Source organism: Phodopus roborovskii, unplaced genomic scaffold (genome assembly GCF_943737965.1).
Source record: "Phodopus roborovskii unplaced genomic scaffold, PHOROB, whole genome shotgun sequence".
Classification (NCBI taxonomy): Eukaryota; Metazoa; Chordata; class Mammalia; order Rodentia; family Cricetidae; genus Phodopus; species Phodopus roborovskii.
Window position 1 is genome coordinate 444829 of NW_026125918.1, and position 18525 is coordinate 463353.

The 18525-nt window shown below is 40.0% G+C and overlaps 1 protein-coding gene across 1 annotated transcript in view; it reads left to right on the forward strand.

The window, feature by feature from the left end:
• The first annotated feature begins 337 nt into the window (after positions 1 to 337).
• Positions 338 to 18525, forward strand: part of LOC127217973 (plastin-3-like) — an 86978-nt gene continuing 68790 nt past the window's right edge. The window contains 1 exon segment of the mRNA XM_051178982.1: positions 338 to 431. Within this exon segment, the coding sequence (XP_051034939.1) occupies positions 413 to 431 (19 nt within the window). The 5' untranslated portion in view covers positions 338 to 412.

An 18525-nucleotide genomic window follows, 5' to 3' on the forward strand; every position in this document is an offset into this window, starting at 1 on the left:
TTTACTGTGCCTGTTCTGTAGTTGCTTTTAACTTGTTGCCCAGCCCAGGCAAGAGGTCCTAGGTTCTCGAAGCCAACCTTTACCCAGATTCCCTAAGGCAGCGACCGCATCTGAAGTGGAAGCCCTGTGCCTAACTTCCCTCTGCCTTCCTTTCCCAGCTACTGCCATTCCCCAATCCATCCCTCCCTCCTTCCTTCTCAGCCACTGGGAAATCCCGGAGCCAGCAGCCTGGGTCGCCTCCAGCCAGTTCCCAGTGGACTGCTGAGGGTGACCCAGTGGGTTCCTGAGGACCCCGTGGCTCCTTGATGGGCCGGACGCCCAGCGGGTGCAGTGGCCCTGGGAAGGAAGCTGACCTCGGCTGCCCACCTTCTGCCTGCTCCCCTCCAGATCCTTTACCCTGAGCGTCCGGACCATGCCGAGTCTCCCTATGAGTAAGCAGTTTTGTGTGTGTCTGTGCGTGTGTGCGTGTGTGCGTGTGTGCGTGTGTGTGTGTGTGTGTGTGTGTGTGTGTGTGTGTTTCTTTCCATAGTAGAACCTCTCTAGGCTAGCCCAGAGGTGCCTTTCGGTTCTCTCCACACGCTGGCGGTCCGCTCTGGTCCCAACTGCTAAGGCTCTGCAACCCAGAGAGCTTTCCAGCTCTCCATGGCATTGGGGACCGCTCAAGATCCCTAGGAGGCTGAGCAAACTGGGTGGCTGGAACCCCATTCCGGGGCACAGCTGCACTTGCCTGTGTTTACTTTTCTCCACCCGCCTTACTTTAGCGACCTAATGAGAGGCCTGGGGACGCAGACTATCCCCGCCCTGGCGGGTAGCCAGTCCCAAAGTTGCTGCTGCTGCTCTGCTTGGTCAAGTGCTGGCGTTCTGAACCTCTGCCTGGCTCCAGGCCCTAGCTAGCTGCTCCAGACTGGCTGACACTTTCCATCCTGGAGACTTCTTGCTTTTCATTTGAGCTGTAGAACTAACTACTCCAGTGGTGCAGTAGCTATATAGGACCAGACCTGAGGGATGCTGGCATTGCCTTTCTTGTTAGGGGTATTGTAGACAGGGTGAGGGACTTTGGGTGGCCACAGTACTTAGAAGATATAGGCGAAGTTAAAACCTACCGAGCAGTCAGCTTTTACTCCATTTCAACATCAGTGTGCGTTTGGGAGCCTAAAACTGATCTCTGAGATACAGTTTACTGTGAATTGCAACTTAATGGCTGAGGTCCCACACGTGCCAATTGGCATCACATGCCTTAAGCCTCTGATGTCCCTAGGATAATGGTCACATGACCTCTTTTGACTTTAAAACTGGAATGCAATGGCTGAGGCCCATATTCCCCAAACTGCCAAGACCAAAAGGGGGAGGGGGCCATTGTATGGCCTTTCACTGAAGGGATTTCTTGGATTTGTATGAGGGGAACAGAAAGGGATTTGTTGCTGCGATTTTAAACAAACTATATTAAAATTAAAAAAAGAGGAGCTGTTTTAAGAAGAAAAGCTTGAAATATGTGCCATGACAGTTATGTCTCCTGACAATTCCATGTGTCTTTTTTAAATTTGAAAAATATTTTTAAATCATCTTCTAAGAAAGCTAACCTTTAATTCGTGTCCCATTTCATTCCTAAATGCTAGTTTTGAAGCCATATCCCACAAGATAGTTTTTAGAAACATATAGACTATCCATATCCCTTGGTCTGGAATTCTTACATTAAACCATTCTCTGTATTAGGCATCTACTTAAAGGTGGTGAATAATCCCTTGACTACAATTAACTATCAGTTACTTGTAGTTTAGGTTTAATTGGCTCAAAAATCACACACAAAACTTTACACAAAATTTCCGAAGTTGGTTGGGGTTTGTGGTCCATAGTGGTTTGGTTAGAAGACTATGAAATGACTTTCTTTTATTATCCTAGACTGGAGTTTCTTCTGGGAGAAAATATGGACGTTTCACTATTAATGCTATATATTATAACTATGGAAACCATGTAGGACAGCCAAGTGTGGGAGGTAGAGGCAAGAGAATCAGGATGGACTACACGATATCCTTTCTTAAATAATAAGTAAATAAGTTAAGGAGACAAATAAATAGAAGAAAAGAAACACGCAGTGGAGTCTCCAAGGTTAGGAGCTTAAAGGACTCACTTAGTTGTAAAAATAGGCTTAGTTTGCACATATTTGTTCTTAAAACAATTATTGCAAAAGCTACAGAAATGAAATGAGCGAAGGGGGTTGAGAGGCTTTGCAGATGGCTCCCATGATAAAGCACTCACTTTCTGTCCTGACTACCTGAGTCCAGTCCCCTAGATTTATTGAGTAGAAGAGAACTGACTCCTGCAATTAGTCCTCTAACCTTTACACGCATTCTTTGGCATTGTGTGTGCATGTACACACACAACCACACACACACACACACACACACACACACACAAACTTGGAATTATTGAAGAGAGTTTTGCTTTGTGTCATTCCCCCCCAGACATTATTTCAATAACCCTCTGAGTAACTTCTGCTCTCCATTTTCAGCGTGTGTGGGGTTCTGAGCATGAAAACTACAGCTATCTTAAAGCAAATGCTTCTAGTCTCCACACAAGCCTGTACCCCAGATAAGCTAGCAATATCTGAACTCCTACAGTTGAGCCCTCCTACTGGAAGTGAAGTGACAATACAATTTTAGACTGAATTTCTTCCTTCTTCCTTTCCTTCCTTTCTTCTTTCCTTTCTTTCTTTCTTTCTTTTTGACTGAATTTCTAATAAAAGCTCAAGTTTAAAAAAATCAGTCAAAATAACTGCCTTTGAAATTCACCATTATGTACTATGAATCAGTACTAATAATTATTGTTAATATCCTATTTCCCCCTTTTAAAAATGTTTTGATTGATATATAAAATGAAACTATTCACATCTGGGTGAAAAGTAACAAAGTCTGTATGATTGTTGTTGTTTTGTCAATATAAATTGACATCATTTCAAAATTGGTTTAAAGCCAGTCATGATAACATACATCTGACATTTAACATTTAGGTGGCAGATGCAGGAAGATCAGGGATTCCAGGTCATCACCAGCTATGATCCTAGCCTGGATTCTGCAAGAGCATGTCTCAATAAGCCAAGAAGGAAAAGGTTTTCAATAGCTCTCTTTAATTATACTGAGTTTTTATCCTTTAATTATTATTTAATTTTTTCATACAATACAGTTTGATCATATTTTTCCTCTCCCCAACTCCTCCCAGAGCCTATGCAACTTCATATTTGTGTTTCTCTCTTTCTCCAAAATGGCTATCAAAACAATTCAGACAAAAATTACTAGACCTAAATCATTTTTAAGAGGTAGAATACTAACAAACTGGACTGCAGCTTTTATAAGTCGTGTAAAATCAGAATCATGAGCCTATAAGATGGCTCATTAAGTAAAAGCACATCACTTAGGCTGACAACCTGAAATTGGTCCCTTGGACCCACATAATAGAAGGGGAGACATCACTCCTAAAAGTTGTTTTCTGACCACCACACATGTGCCAAGACATGGCAAGATGTCTCACACCCTGATTTATGTTATACAGAATCACCACTAGTTTCTGGTCTACAACAATTCTTAGATTGCTCATAATTTAAAACAACCCTCATTGTTCTTGACTTGTGATTCAATATTATCTAATTTACCCAGATTTTTGTTGTTTTGCTTGATCGTTCGTTTTTGGAGACAAGGTTTCTCTGTGTAGCTTTGGAGCCTCCTGGAACTCACTTTGTAGACCAGGCTGGTCTTGAACTCACAAGAGATATGCGTGCCTCTATCTCCTCAATGCTGTGATTGAAGGTGTTCGATAACACTGCTAGGTGAGTCCAATTCTTAATTTCTACCCTGACATCTAACCATTTACCTAGAGTGCAAACTAAATTGTGTTTTGTCTCTGTTTCAATATTGTAAGTAGACTTGAAATCTAGTGACTAATCTCTTTGATGCTCTTTAGAGTGATCCTAATTGCTAAAATGTACCTATGTTTGTGGCATTGGGAGTTAAGGATTCATTATGATGATTGAGTAATATTTTAAGGGAATTAAGTCTCTTCTACAAACATGATACATACATTAGACTTCACTATGATTGTTCTGGCAAAATGTTATTATCCATGACACTATCAGAAACCCAGGGATATTTTTCTCCTAGGCAAATATGATTGTTACTGTGAAAAAAAAAAAAAAAGGCAGCTTGGTCGTCATGGTGCTTGAGCACTAAAGTGATGTTGTGTTTTAAATGTCATTTCTACTTGGCTATCCATATTTCTTGACATCATTTTTTTTTTTTTTTTTGGTTTTTCGAGACAGTGTTTCTCTGTACTGCTTTGGAGGTTGTCCTGGAACTCTCTCTGTAGACCAGGCTGGCCTCGAACTCACAGAGATCCATTTCTTGATTGTAACTGATTTTAAAAGTAGCTGGTATGAAACCAAATTTGAAAATTAACATCTATCACTATAGGTCAGCTTGAGTATCTGTTTTTAGAATTATTTTGTACTTGCTAGTATGACAGGATATTGGATATTGGTGGAAAAGATGTGGGAAAAGATTGATGGGTAAAAAGTAAACTAAGGTTAGAAGAAGTCTAGAAACTGAATCATGTTTTGAGCCTGTGTACTTATTCTAGGGAGTGATGCACCATATAATGGAAGTGTAATGAGTTAGAGGTTTTCAAAACCTTTTCTGGATGTACTGTTGTGTTTTCAAATTTAAATCCTTTGTTTAAGGTCGTGACAACTAATGCCTTCAGGACACTCCCACCCTGTGTGTCTGTGAATATATATGTCTCTGTATGTCTGTGTCTGTGTCTATGCCAGCGTGTACCATATAAAGATGGACAAAAAGTGTCTTCCACAGTGAACTTCCTCTTTAGTTTTTAAGACAGGGGCTCCAACTGAAACTGCCTATTTGGTTAGACTGGCTACCTGGCAAGTCCCAGGGATCCTCCTGTCTCTACCTCCTCAGTGCTCTCAGTACAAGCACAAGCAACCTACCTCATCTGTCTTTTTTACATATGTGCTGGGGAATCTGAACTCAGGTTCTCATGCCTGCACAGCAAGCCCTTTACTGCTGAACCACCTCCCTAGCCCTAGACATCCCATGTGGGTTCTAGGGTTGAAGAAATGTTATTACATTCAAAAGAAAATACTAAGGGAGGAGAGGGTGTGGCAGCACAGGAGGTCAACCTCAGTGGCATGGGATTTTGTCCCAAAACAAAACAAAAAATGTGAAGGGGAAGTATATTGGACATGGTCTCAGAGTAACTGCTGCTGAGGTAGAATTTCGCCTTGAGAAACAAATACAATTGTTATATTGGTAAATAATAGCGGTTAGTTCACACATACACTAGACACTAAACATTTTCTGTTTTGAAATGTGGAGAAGCTCAGTGATTTCAGTTGGCTGAATTTTGTTTTTAAAATGCCTGTAATCTGGCCATGGTCAGTTGATTGTTTTATTATTTTTAATATGCATGTTTTACCTGCATGTATCACTTGTACTACCAGGTGTCAAATCCCCTCGATCTGGAGTTAAACACAATTGCAAGCTGCTTTATGGGTGCAAGGAACCGAACCCAGGTCCTCTGAAAAATCCGGCAGGGCTCTTAATCACTGAGCTATCACTCCAGCCCCTGTTCCCAGTTTATTTTTTCAGGCCTGGAAATATGTATCAGGGCCTCCCTCATGCTAAGCAAGCAATCTACTACTGAGCTATCTGCCAGGCTCACTTGTTGCTTTGTATTTTGAGACAGATGCCCAGGCTAGTCTTAAACTCACTTTGTAGCCCAAGAAGGCAATTGAATTTGTAATCCTCTTGCCTCAACCTCTCAAGTACCCTGGATTATAGGCTTGCACCCACCAGGCCTGACTACAGACTGATTTTATAATATGAAAAACTTAAACTTTCTTAAAGCTTAGAAATGTGACTGATGATAATCATAGCAATGCTTATTATAAAAGGCATTGGGTGTGGAATCTCTGGACTTTTATAACTCCAGTGTCTGGACAGCTAGGCCCTTCTCAGTAACTCACTGTTGTACTCATATCTGGAGTTTACTTGATTTTTTTAAGGCATCTGTTTTTAATCTATGCATTTCACAAGCATGCTGAAAGGGTAAGTGAGCTATGTGAAACCTTGGCTCTTCAGCAGACAGGTGCTATAAAAATTCAGCATACTGTAGTATATCATAACTACTAGGGCTTTAACAGGGCTTTTTAGAAGACTGGGGTGTGGCTCAATGGAAGAACATTTGCTTTGCATGCATAAGGCTCTGGGTTCAATCCCTGGCATCACACACACACACACACACACACACACACACACACACACACACACACACACACTTCTTATTATTTGAGCCCTGAATATCTATACTTAAATGTAAACGATCTCCAGCTTACAATCAAAGGTATAGTACTAAGCCAGCTGTAATGTAACGGAAAATCAGAAATATCTAGTAACAAGAGAATAAAAGCCTACACATAATACTATTTTTATATTTCCTCTTTCACATATTCTGCAGAATGGCAAGTTAATGCCATCGATTTAATTTCCCCTTGCAGCTATAAGGTTAGTTTTTCTTATTGGTGGTCAATACAGAGGCTCTGGTCTTCTACTTCATTCTTTTTATATTTTCAATTAGCATACATGCATTTAGGTTTCGTTATGCCATTTTTTTGGACAATTTGTTATATGTATGTGAACAGGAAGAAGGTGAGTGTGGCCATGGGCGATGTCATTTTTGGACAATTTATTTTTACTTTCATATACTTCTATTCTCCCCTTTTCCCCTTGTACCCTTCCACCCCCAACCTCCTTTCTGCTTTTATCTCACATGGATCAGCTTCCTCTTCCTCACCACCTCTCCCCACACTTAATGGTCTCCTTTCTACTTTCATAGCCCATGGCTACACTCATCTAATGTCCATTCACACACATATAAACATTATATGCTAGGAGGCACATAAGAAAGAACATTGAGTTTTGGTCTGAATCTGGGTTATGTCACTTAAAATAAATGTTTTTCAGATGTCCATTTTCCTGCAAATTTCATTTTTCTTTATAGCTGAATAAAATTACCCACGGTGTTTGTATTACAATTTTTGTATCCATTTATCTGTTTAATGGACATCTAGGCTGATTCCATTTCCTTGTTGTTGGGAATAGAGCAGCAATAAAAATAGATATTTAAGTTTCTCTGTGGTAGGATAGAGTGTCCTTTTAGTATATGCCAGGAATGATGAAAGCTGAGTCATGTGGTAGTTCTGATTTAATGTAATGTTTTGAATTTACTTATTTTATGGGTGCTTTAGTTATGGTGCACATGAAAGAAAGAGAATGACCTGGAGAAGGAGTTCTTTACTTTTATCATGTGGGACTCAGGAATTGAACTCAGGTCATTAGACTTGGTGGAAAATGCCTTTACCTGCTGAACCATCATGCCAGCTCAGTTAAATGACTTGAGAATAACCAAGAGTCATGACTTGTTCAAAGAGTGGGCTATTTTTACTCCTAAAAATCATTTTCATTTTTAAATGGTGTCCTCTTGCTTCAGCCATCTGTGTTTTAAAATATTCACTAAGAAAGGCATTTTTGTAATCCTATAACTAGTGCATTGAAAATAGAAGTTTGATTATCTTATGTTGTGATATACACATGGAAAAATGAATATATATGCACATTATAATTATATCTAAATGTAGAAAGTCCTTACTTTGTGTAAAACGCAATAGACTCTCAACGAAAGTTTCCATTTATAGCTCAGTTAATGTTTTACACTATCTGTGTCAGAGATTTGGATCTCTTAATTTTCCACTAATTTGAACCCTTCCTTACTGCCATTTGCTACTAAGAAAATAGGGTGTGGGGGAGGCTGGAGAGATAGCAGTTGAAGAGTGCTGCTTGCTGTTCTTACAGAGGACTTAAGTTCAATTCCCAGCACCCACATAGGGTGGCTCACAACCACTTGTAACTCCTGATTCTGACACTCCAACACCTTGCTCTGACCTCTGAGGGCAACTACACTCATATGCACATACTCCCACGCAAACATAATTAAGTTAAAAATAAATCAAAAGCAGGAAAATATGGTGGGGGTTTTTTTTTGGTTTAAATTAAATTTTACATTGGGGTGTGTGTGCGTGCGTGCGTGTGCGCGCGCGTGCGCATGTGCAGCTGCACAAGTCAGTCAACAACTGGCAGGAATTTGTTAGCCTTCCACTGTGTAGGTGTCCCTGGGTTTTAAGTTTGGTCCTCAGACTTGACTGCAAACATTCTGACTCACTGAGCTGATTCACCAGCCTTTGTTGGTTTTATTTAATGCTATTATGAAAATTCTGTTTTCTGTTGCTTTTCATTGTGAATGCAGATGATTTAAGCAAAGGTGTACCTTTGCTTAGCTCTGAAACTTGTTTATCATTGAATTCATCTTTTCAGGAGGATATGCTATACAATAGTTTAAGGAACTTTCTTTCAAAGGAAAATTGAACACATGGTTCTTAATAAGTAACATATACCATTTACAATAAACTCATAGCTTAAACAAAGATGAAAGGCAATAGTCAATGTTGACATCAGGTTTGGTAGATGGGAGAGGAGGCTTCAAGATTTGCAGGGTTTTCACAGTAATAGCAATACAAGTGTTAGAAAACTAACTTTGGAGAAAAATAGCATAGACAAAATAAATTAGTGTAAACAGAAATGTTGAAAAGATAAAAGGTTATAAATTAAATCAGTATCCTTTCTTTAAAAAAAATATTAATTGTGTGTGTTTCTGCCCATGGGCAGAGAATAGCTCTGAAGACACAGTTCCCTCCTTCCACTATAGGTTCCAGATTCTGGTTGTCATGGGTGCTGTAAGCACTTAGCTCAATATCTTTTCCAAGGTAACATACAGCCTTTAGAAATTGGTAAACCTAAATCACTAAACTTAAATTTATTATTGTCATGATCCCTTGGTAGAAGTCTTCAAATGCAAAGCCCAGAAAATGAAAGGTATTGAAGCACTAAAAATATTTTAAGCAAACTGGGCATAGTGGTGCATGCCTTTAGCCCCAGAACTGGGGACACAGAGGCAAGTGGACATCTGTGAGTTCAAGGTCAACCTGGTCTACAAAGTGAGTTCCAGGAAGCCAGGGTTATGTGAAGAGACACTATCTCAAAAAACTAAAGCCAAACAAACAAAAAAGTTTTAAGCAATTGGTGGAGCTCCAGTTTAGACCTATAGTTGAAGCATTTTTGTTAGTGGTTATAAAATCATTTCTCTGAGTGTGTTTTTGGTGATCAAACTGGTCTTTATGTATACTGAGCAAACTCCTTATGATTGAGTTAAAGTCTGAAATTTAAAATTTCAGACAAGCTCTTGCTAAGTTTCTCAAGCTGAACTTTAAATTTTGATCCTACTACTTCAGCCTCTGGAATAGCTGTGATTGCTAGCATGACTTAGAAGGCCTGGCTAAAATGAGTACAACTTGATAGCTATCCTATCATTATTAAAAATAGAACCAACTTATCTCAATAGAGTTTTAAAAGCTATTGGGGCTAAAGAGATGGCTCAGCAGTAAGAGCACTGCCTGCTCTTCCAGATGGTCCTGAGTTCAATTCTCAGCCACCACATGGTGGCTCACACCATCTGTTCTAAGATCTTGTGCCCTCTTCTGGCATGCAGGCAGAATACTGTATACATAATAAATAAATAAATCTTAAAAAAATTTAAAAAGTTACATCAATAGGTTACATATTAAAAAATACAAGTCAACTCATGCATTTGGTTTTTTTCTTTTTAATCTAAACTCTATGTAGACTAGCTTCTGTTAGCTCTCCAATTAAACTCAAGCTAGCATGTCATAATGATGGCAGGGGCAAGTGAAACCTTCCCAAACTATAGCTCTGCAGAAAGATGAAGAAAGTTTGCTATGTCTAATAGATTGAGGTGTATAGGTATTAGAAAGGAAGGAAGGGAGGGAGGGGAAGGAAGGGAGAGAAGGGGAGGAAAGAAGGGAAAGAAAGAGGGAGCAAGAGAGAGGAAGGAGAAGAAAAGAAGAAAAGAGAGAGAACAAGCAAGCCAGGTTGAGGATATAGTTCAGTGGTAGAGGGCTTGCCCAGTATATAGCAGTATAGCAGGCCCTGGGTTTGGTCCCCAGCAGCACAAGTGGCATAAGCCTGTAAATCCCAGCACTCAAGAGGCAGAATGAAGACATTTGAGGCTAGCCATACATAAGATAGTCTCTTTCAAAAGGCCTATAGTCAACTAATAAATATAAACTTGGGTAAACTATAAAATGTATTCAAGTATATTTAAGGATCTGCCTTCTGTAATCTATCATCCATCTTGACAGATATATATTGTGCATAATTATTCACAAAGTAATATGGACATGTTCTGTTTGCGAGTGGTTTTGTAGTCCATTCAGTTAACCAACATGTTCATTTTAACTATATTATGTGTATGAGTGTTTTGTCTACATGTGTGCAAGTGCACTGCATGTATGCCTAAGTGTCCACAGAGGCCAGAAAAGGGCACTGGATTCTTTGGAACCGGTATTATAGCTAGTTGTAACCTGCCACATGGGTGCTAGTAACCAAACCCAGATCTTCTGCAAGAACAGACAATGCTGGTAACTGCTGAGGCATCTCTCCAGCCCTATCATTTATAAAAGTAATTAATGAAGATTGTTTCTGTACTGAGCTTATGAAGAGGGAGAAGATAACTCCTGCAATTTAGGAGAAGAAAAAGACACAAAGGTAATATTGGTTCTCATGAAATTTAAAATTTTGTATTATACTTATTAATGTATGTGGGCATGCATGCATGCATGTGACATTAGGATGACATGTGGGAGCTGATGCTTGCCTCCCACCTTATTCGGGCAGTGTCTCTCTTGTTTCCGCTGGAGCTCTGCTTCCTCCAGCCCAGCTGGATGATGCTAGGGTGATTCTCCTCTTCACTTCCCATTCCCGGGTAGGAGTGATGGCATTGCAGATGTACACCACTACATCTGGCTTCTTACATTAGTTTCAGGATTGAGCCTGGGTCATTGGACTTGCATGACTATCACGTTTACCTGTTTAGCCATCTCCTCCCCCTCTTAAGGACAGTGTACATGGAGAATTTGAAATTATATATGGTCTCTTTTCCTTAACATAAAATAATTTCTAAATTTAAACGTTATATGGACTTTGTATGGACAAAGACATTCACTTATATCCCAGTATAATCAAATCTAAACTAAGAACAAATCACATTTAAACATTGTTATTTCTTTGCAATAATTATTACGTCCTAAAAAAAGAGCCCACTATGAGTTAATTTTACTTAAATAGAACATTGCTCAGCCTGTAAATGAAGGTCAGCAGACACCAGTTTCTTGGAATAAAATAGCCCTTTGGCTAGAAAATGCACCACACCCCATTTTGTTTTTACAAAACGAAAATTCTTTCCAGCTTTGCTAAATTGGAGATGCTGTATCCAACGACAGTAGTAGTTGGTTCTGGCTCTGTGGAAATACCCAAATACCCATGTGTGCAGAAGTCCTTAGAAAAGTTGACTTATACAAGCACTGGCTTGGGCTTTCTGTAGCTCCTGTTCGCTTAGGTTTTCTCTGACCAGTGTATAAAGTACAAGTGACTCATATAACTGATGGCTTTAAATTCCTAACTTGTACTTCATGATTTTCACAGACCGTAGATTGGGTAGGAGAACGTGGGATTTCAGATCTGACCGTGCCCCCTCTGGTAGGAGGGAATCAAAGTAATGCATATTCTTTTCTACTAGGGCATTGAGAAACTCCTGCCAACGGATGAGCTATAACTGGTAGGGACTGAATAAATAAACAAGGAAACCTCTGGTCCTAAATAGTGGCCCCACACACAACAGGTCCTGTTTACAGTATTCCATCCATCGTCGTAGGGAATACGAAAAGCCATATTGTGGCTGGAAAAAATAAGATTGTGGACTTTGTTCACAGAACCAGGAAAAACATCCTAAAATCCACATGGAAATACAAGAGACCATGCATATCCAAAGCAATGCTAAACTGGAAGGTATCAAAGTTACTTGACCTCAAGTTGTACTATAGAGTTGTACTGGCAAACACAACATGGTCCAAAACAGACAGGTAGACCAATGAGACAGAGTGGAGGACCTATGAACAAACACAGACAACTGTGACTATATAATATTAGACAAAGGTGATAGAGTATATACTGGGAGTGGGGGATGCCCATTCTGCAAATGGTACTGGCAAAACTGGATATCCACCTATAGAAGAGTGAAATTAGATCATATAGCTCATCCTTCACGAAAATAAATTCAAAATACGTTTATAAAACCCCTCAATTTAAAACCTGAAACACTGAAATTGCTAGAGAAAATAAGGAAAACATTTCAAGATATAAACATTGGCAAAACAACTTTTTTTTTCATTCTTTTAGAACTCATGTAGCACAGGCTAGTCTCAAGCTCTATATGTAGCTGAGGGTGATCTTGAACTTCTGATTATTTTGCATCTACCTCTCATGTGCTGAGATTACAGGCATGTATTCACACACCTGATGTAGATGGTATTGCAGAACCAAAAATCTTCGTGTATACTAGGAGAGCACTCTATAGAGTGCTATGCATTCAGGCTGCTCTCAAAATTCTGCCTCAGCCTTCTGAGTGCTGGAATTACTGGAAGTCATCCATATATTGGCTTTAGCTATTTCAAATGATTGATTATAAGGGAATGCTATGGATATGTCTTGTTATATTGCTTTTGTTTGTTTGTTTGTTACTTTTTATTTGGTTTGGTTAAGTTTTGGTTTTTTGAGACAGTGTTTCTCTGTTGTAACAGCTCTAGCTGTCCTGGAACTCACTTTGTAGACCAGACTGCCCTTGAACTCACATACACCTGCTTTCCTCTGCCTCCAGAGTGATGGGATTAAGGGCGTACACCACCACTGCCCAGCTTGTTTCTTGTTTTTGCAGACAGTCTCACTATGTGACCCCAGAATGGTCTAAAATTTGGTAGGTTGCCCAGGCTAGCTTCTAATTTGTAAATCTCCTCCTTAGCCTCATGGATGTTGAGGCTGTAGACATGCTCTATCACCCATATATATATATATATATATATATATATATATATATATATAGCATCTTCTTTCATTTCTTTCTGAATTGATTGATTTATTGATTTTATCTGTGTCTTTTGCCTATCTGTACATATGTGCATGGTGTGCATGCCTGTGGCCATGGAGGTCAGAAGTGTGCAACAGACTCCTTAGAAATGAATGCAGTTGTAGATGGTTGGATAGAAGTTGCCCAGAGTGGATGCTGGGACCCAAAACCAAGTCCTCTGAAAGAATAAGTGCTTTTAACTGCTAAGCTATTTTTCCATCCCACAATGTGGATGTCATTTTCATAGTAAGAACTGCTGACTTCAGAATCAAATAGGAAGCTATGATATCTTCTCATTTTGGTACTTGACTACTTATTTTCTACCTACAGATTTATCAGTGGCTGGCTCACATAAAACTTTACCTTTCTTTGACTAATGAAAAGTAAATAAAAGATCTTAAAGCTTTCCCTGGGTGGGGTCAGGCAGGTCTTGAACACTTAGCCTCCTGTCTCAGCATCTAGAGTAGCCAGGATTCCAAGCCAGTGCTATGGGGCCTTCAAAATGTACTGTTTAGAATGTTCAGTTAAACAAGTGTTATTGGCGTTTTGTTTGTTTGTTTGCTTGCTTGTTTATTTTGTGAGACAGCCTCTCCCTATGTAGCTAAGGCTGGCCTCAAACTCATGATCTTTCTGTTTCACCTTGCCCAGTAACTGGGAATAGAGGCACACCGCCACACCCAGGCACACATTTGTTTCAATACATTCTTGACTACTGAAGAGCAAAGATAAGCAATGTTAAGGAATGCAGAAGTAAATAGCAAATACTTGGAAAACAATGGTTATCTTTAACCTAAAGAATTACTGAGTACTTGTATTTTTCGAATGTGTTCACGTAGAACAAAACCCCAAAGCCACCCCAGGGCCGTAATATGTGAGGGACCCTCTTTTTTTTTTTTTTTTTTAATTGTTAAACATTATTTTACATACCACCCACAGTTTCTCCTCCCTCCTCTCCTCCTGTTCCCTACCCCTATCTTCTTTATCCCCCCCCCCCTCCATCTACTCCTCTGAAAGAGTAAGGACTCCCATGGGAGTCAATAAAGCATGACATATCAAGTCGAAGCAGGCCCAAGCTCCCCCCCCCCCCACACGTCAAGGGTAAAAGAGGCATTTCACCATAGGGAATAGGTTCCAATAAGCCAGCTCATGCACACCAGGGACAGATCCTGGTGCCACAGCTAGGAGCTTCACAAACAGACCAAGCTACACAACTCTCACCCACATGTAGAGGGACTAGACTGGTCCCATGCAGGCTCCCTAGTTGTCAGTCTAGTCTGTGAGCTCTCACCAGCTCAGGTCAGCTGCCTCTGCTTGTTTCCCTGTTAAGATATTGACACCCCTGCCTTGCTCATATAACCCTCCTTCCTCTCTTCAGTTGGACTCCCGGAGTTCAAAACACTCCTAACGCTTGCCATTCACAAAAGAGGTTTGTGCTTGATGGTTATAGGAAGCACAATCGTAGAAGGATTCTGCTGACTTTAGGATTTGAATACGAGAAAGGGAGATCAGCAGTTTCAGGTTACAGCTTATCAGGGTCACCCACATGACATTAGGCGAAAATAAATGATAGCAAACTAGGTGTGATGGGACACACCTGTAATCCCAGAACTTGGACGCTGATGCAAGAGGATTGCCACAAATTTGGGCCAATCGAGAGTATTACGAGAGTATCTCAGGAACCCTTAAAGGAATTAAGAAAATAGCTGATGATCCCTAGAACACTATTTTGCTCTTGTCTTCTGGATTCGACTGTAAGAACGCTTCCGGGAAGCCATTGAAAAGAATCCTGAAGAACCGTGAAAAGCTGTAAAGTACTCTTCACAGTTGATGGGTTCTATGGCGGTTCAGTGAAGAAGGAGTCAGTTTCCTTTAAAGGACTGGCCACTGGGAGGTTTATGGACAACACAAATTGGACTTGGTAGGTTTTTTATTTTTATTTTTTTTGATGGGGGTGTGTATGAGTGGAGATGGCGCAAGGGTGGGAGGGTGGACCTGGGAAGAATGGGAAGCCAGTGTGATGAGGTGCACTGTATGAAATTCCAAAATAACTAATAAAAGTATTATGTTGGGAAAAGAGGAAAAAGAAAAGTTCCTGGGTCTCAGCTCCTTAATCTCCTGGACACGTAGAACCATGCAGGCCCATTTCCTGGAGACCCATTTCGAAGTTTCTGTATAATTAATTCTTGTAACACATCTTTGTTAATCGTCTACAGTATGCCTCACATACTGAGATTAATTAAACAACATGCCAGCATTTGAGCTGGGAGTCCAGTCCAGGCACTGCTTTTATAGGTGAAGCCACAGAGGTCCAATTGTCACTAGCCTCAACATAACAGTTGTTGAGGTCACTGGTGGAGAAGCACATCATTATCACAGGAGATCCTGATTTTAGCAGTAGTCAAGCATCATTCTGATGCTATGCCATGTCTTTAAAACTGCCATGAACTCAACTGGAATTTGACCACTTATCACAAAAGGTGCTTAGGCCAATTTGTCCATAGTTAGTAGAAATGCATTAATAATAGTTATGCAAAGTGAATTCTTTTTCTATATCCTATCTTTAGTCAATAGTTCACAGTGTGCTAACAAGCATATATTCATAATCCTATATAGTTAATGCATCCAAAAGGTTTTGAAAACTCTAATTCGGTATATTGAAAGTGTATCATAGGGTTTTATCACTCCTGGTTTCTACTAAATTGCAATTTATTGCCAGGTGGTGGTGGTGGTGGTCATGTTTTTAATCCCAGCACTCAGGTAGGAGAGACAGGTAGATCTCTGAGTTTGAGGCCTGCCTGGTCTATAGAGTAAGTTCCAGGACAGTCAGGGCTGTTACACAGAGAAAGACTGTCTCAAAAAACATTAATAATAATAATTTGTTGTGCTAGTATATTCAATCTTTGTAAGCCCTTTTTTCTATTTATTCTTTTTTTTTTCTTAAGATAGGCTCTTGACTTCAAACTATGTAGCCATGTATGATCTTGTCCTTTTGTGCCTGTACCTCCTGAATGCTGAGATTACAGGTATATACCAGCATATCCAATGTTTTAAGGTGTTGGAAAGTGAGTCTAAGACATCACATAAATGCTGGGCAAATACTCTACCAACTGATGCAAATTCCCAGCCCCTCACTATGACTTCTTGATATTTTGCCTCAGGTTCTTAAATGCTGTAATTATAGGCTTATGCCACCACACAAAGCCTCTTTATTATTCTTGCCCCCAAAAAAGTTGGATTCAGCAAATCATTTACTTATTCAAATAATTAGTGCCTATCTTATATAATTCAGGTAATATTTTGTCATTAGGGATTATAGTTGTGAAAGAAATTCTCAAAGCCACCACCTTTATGGACTTAACATTCTATTAGAGGTGGCAAAGAAACTAACATTGATAAAGTATGTTCAACTATTTGCTGTTGTAACAAACGTATTAGAAAAACAGTTTAAAGGGAAGGTTTATTTTGGCCCATGGTTTCAATCCAAAGTAGGCTGACTCCATTGATTTGAGCTTGAGGTAAGGACAAGTACAACCTTGTGACTGGGGCTGAATACTTCATGACAGCCACGAAGGGAAGAAAGAATGATACCAGAAACTCTGTACTTCCCTTAATAACATGGCCCCATTGACATGTTCCCTCCCAACTTGGGTTGGCCTTCAAAAATTTCTATTATCCCCAGTAATGCAATCAGATTATGAATCCATCATTGGTTGTATCCAGTGATTGAATCTAGGCCTTCTGGTCCAATTACTTCTCAATGATTGGCTCCACTAGCTGGAGGTTATGACCCATTTGTGAAATGTGTTGTGTGGTATGCGTGTATTGTGTGTGTGTGTGTGTGTGTGTGTGTATGTGTGTATGCACGTGTGTGTGCACTCACATGCGTATGGTCACGCATGTGCATGCAAGCATGCATACTTGTTTTTGTGGATGTATGAACATGTGCATGGGGATGAGCATGTTTGCATGTGTGGAGTGTTCCTTTATTTCTCTCATTTAATTTTTGAAGCAGTTACTCACAAAGCCTGGAGCTCACTGATTCTCCTGGGCTGGTCCATGAGGGTTAGAAATCTGCCTCTCTCCACCCCTTCTCCCACAACACAAGAGTTACAGGTTAGCATAAAGAGCCACCATGATTTTACATGTGTGTTGAGGATCCAAGGTTGGGTTCCCATGATTGTATGACAAGCATTTTTGCAAATGAACCGTCTCCCCAGCCCCTTGTGGGACTTTTCATGTCCAAACCCTAACGTGTAGTATGCTTGATGCTCTTGTGTTGGGGAGAAAGCTAAACCAGGATTAGGGGTACAGGGAGGAGGAAGAAGGGAATAAGCATTCCCAATTGTGAAACACCAGAAGTTTTCTGTGAGAAATTTCAGGGCAGGAATGAAGGTGATCAAGGATGGCCCATGGGAATATCCAGAAAGGAATGTTTTAGGGGTTTATCAGTTCTGATTTTACTGAACTTTGTTTCATTTCTTTCTCTTTTTTTTTCTTTCTTTTTTTTTTTTTTTTTGTATGTTTGTAGTTTGAAACAGTGTTTCTCTGTGTGGACCTGGATGTCCTGGAATTCTCTCTGGTGGACTAAGCTGGCATTGAATTCAGATATTCATCTGCCTCTGCCTCCCAAGTGGTAGAATTATAGGTGTGCACCACCACTTCCCACTCTAAAAGTCACGTCTAATTGTCTTAATAATCAAAACACACTGATGGGTTTTAGCCTTGAAAGAACTCGTTATGTCAGCCCCTCTGAATTTTGGTATAGATCAGAAATATTTATATAGATTAAATACTCTAGTGGAATCAGAAATTGATTATATAATTTGGGTTTCCTGTGTTTTGCTTTTTTATTAACAATTTGTAGTAAGACTAGTTTATCAATATTTATGCTAATATTTTGGAAAGACTGTGGGAACACTTTTTAAAATGATGTTAGTTGAATTAATGCATATATTTTAATCATTTATTCACTTAATATTGGCTTTTTCAAGATGGGGTTTCTGTGTATAGCCCTAGTTGTCCTGGAACTCACTCTGTAGACCAGGCTAGCCTCCAACTCACAGAGATCCACCTGCCTCTGTCTCCCCAGTGCTGGGATTAAATGTGTGTGCGACCATGGCCCAGCTGTTTCATTTTTTTTTTTTAATGAGCTTTGTTTGGCCAGCACATATCTGTTTGAGGGTGCTGGATCCTATGGAAGTGGACAGTTCTGAGCTGCCATTTGGATGCTGGGATTTGAACTCGTGTCCTCTGGGAGAGCAGCCAGTGCTCTTACCACTGAGCCATCGATCCAGCAATTTTTTTTTTTTGAGACAGTCTCACAAGGTAGCTCTGTGTTGTCTAGAACTCCCTAAATAGACCAGGCTCATC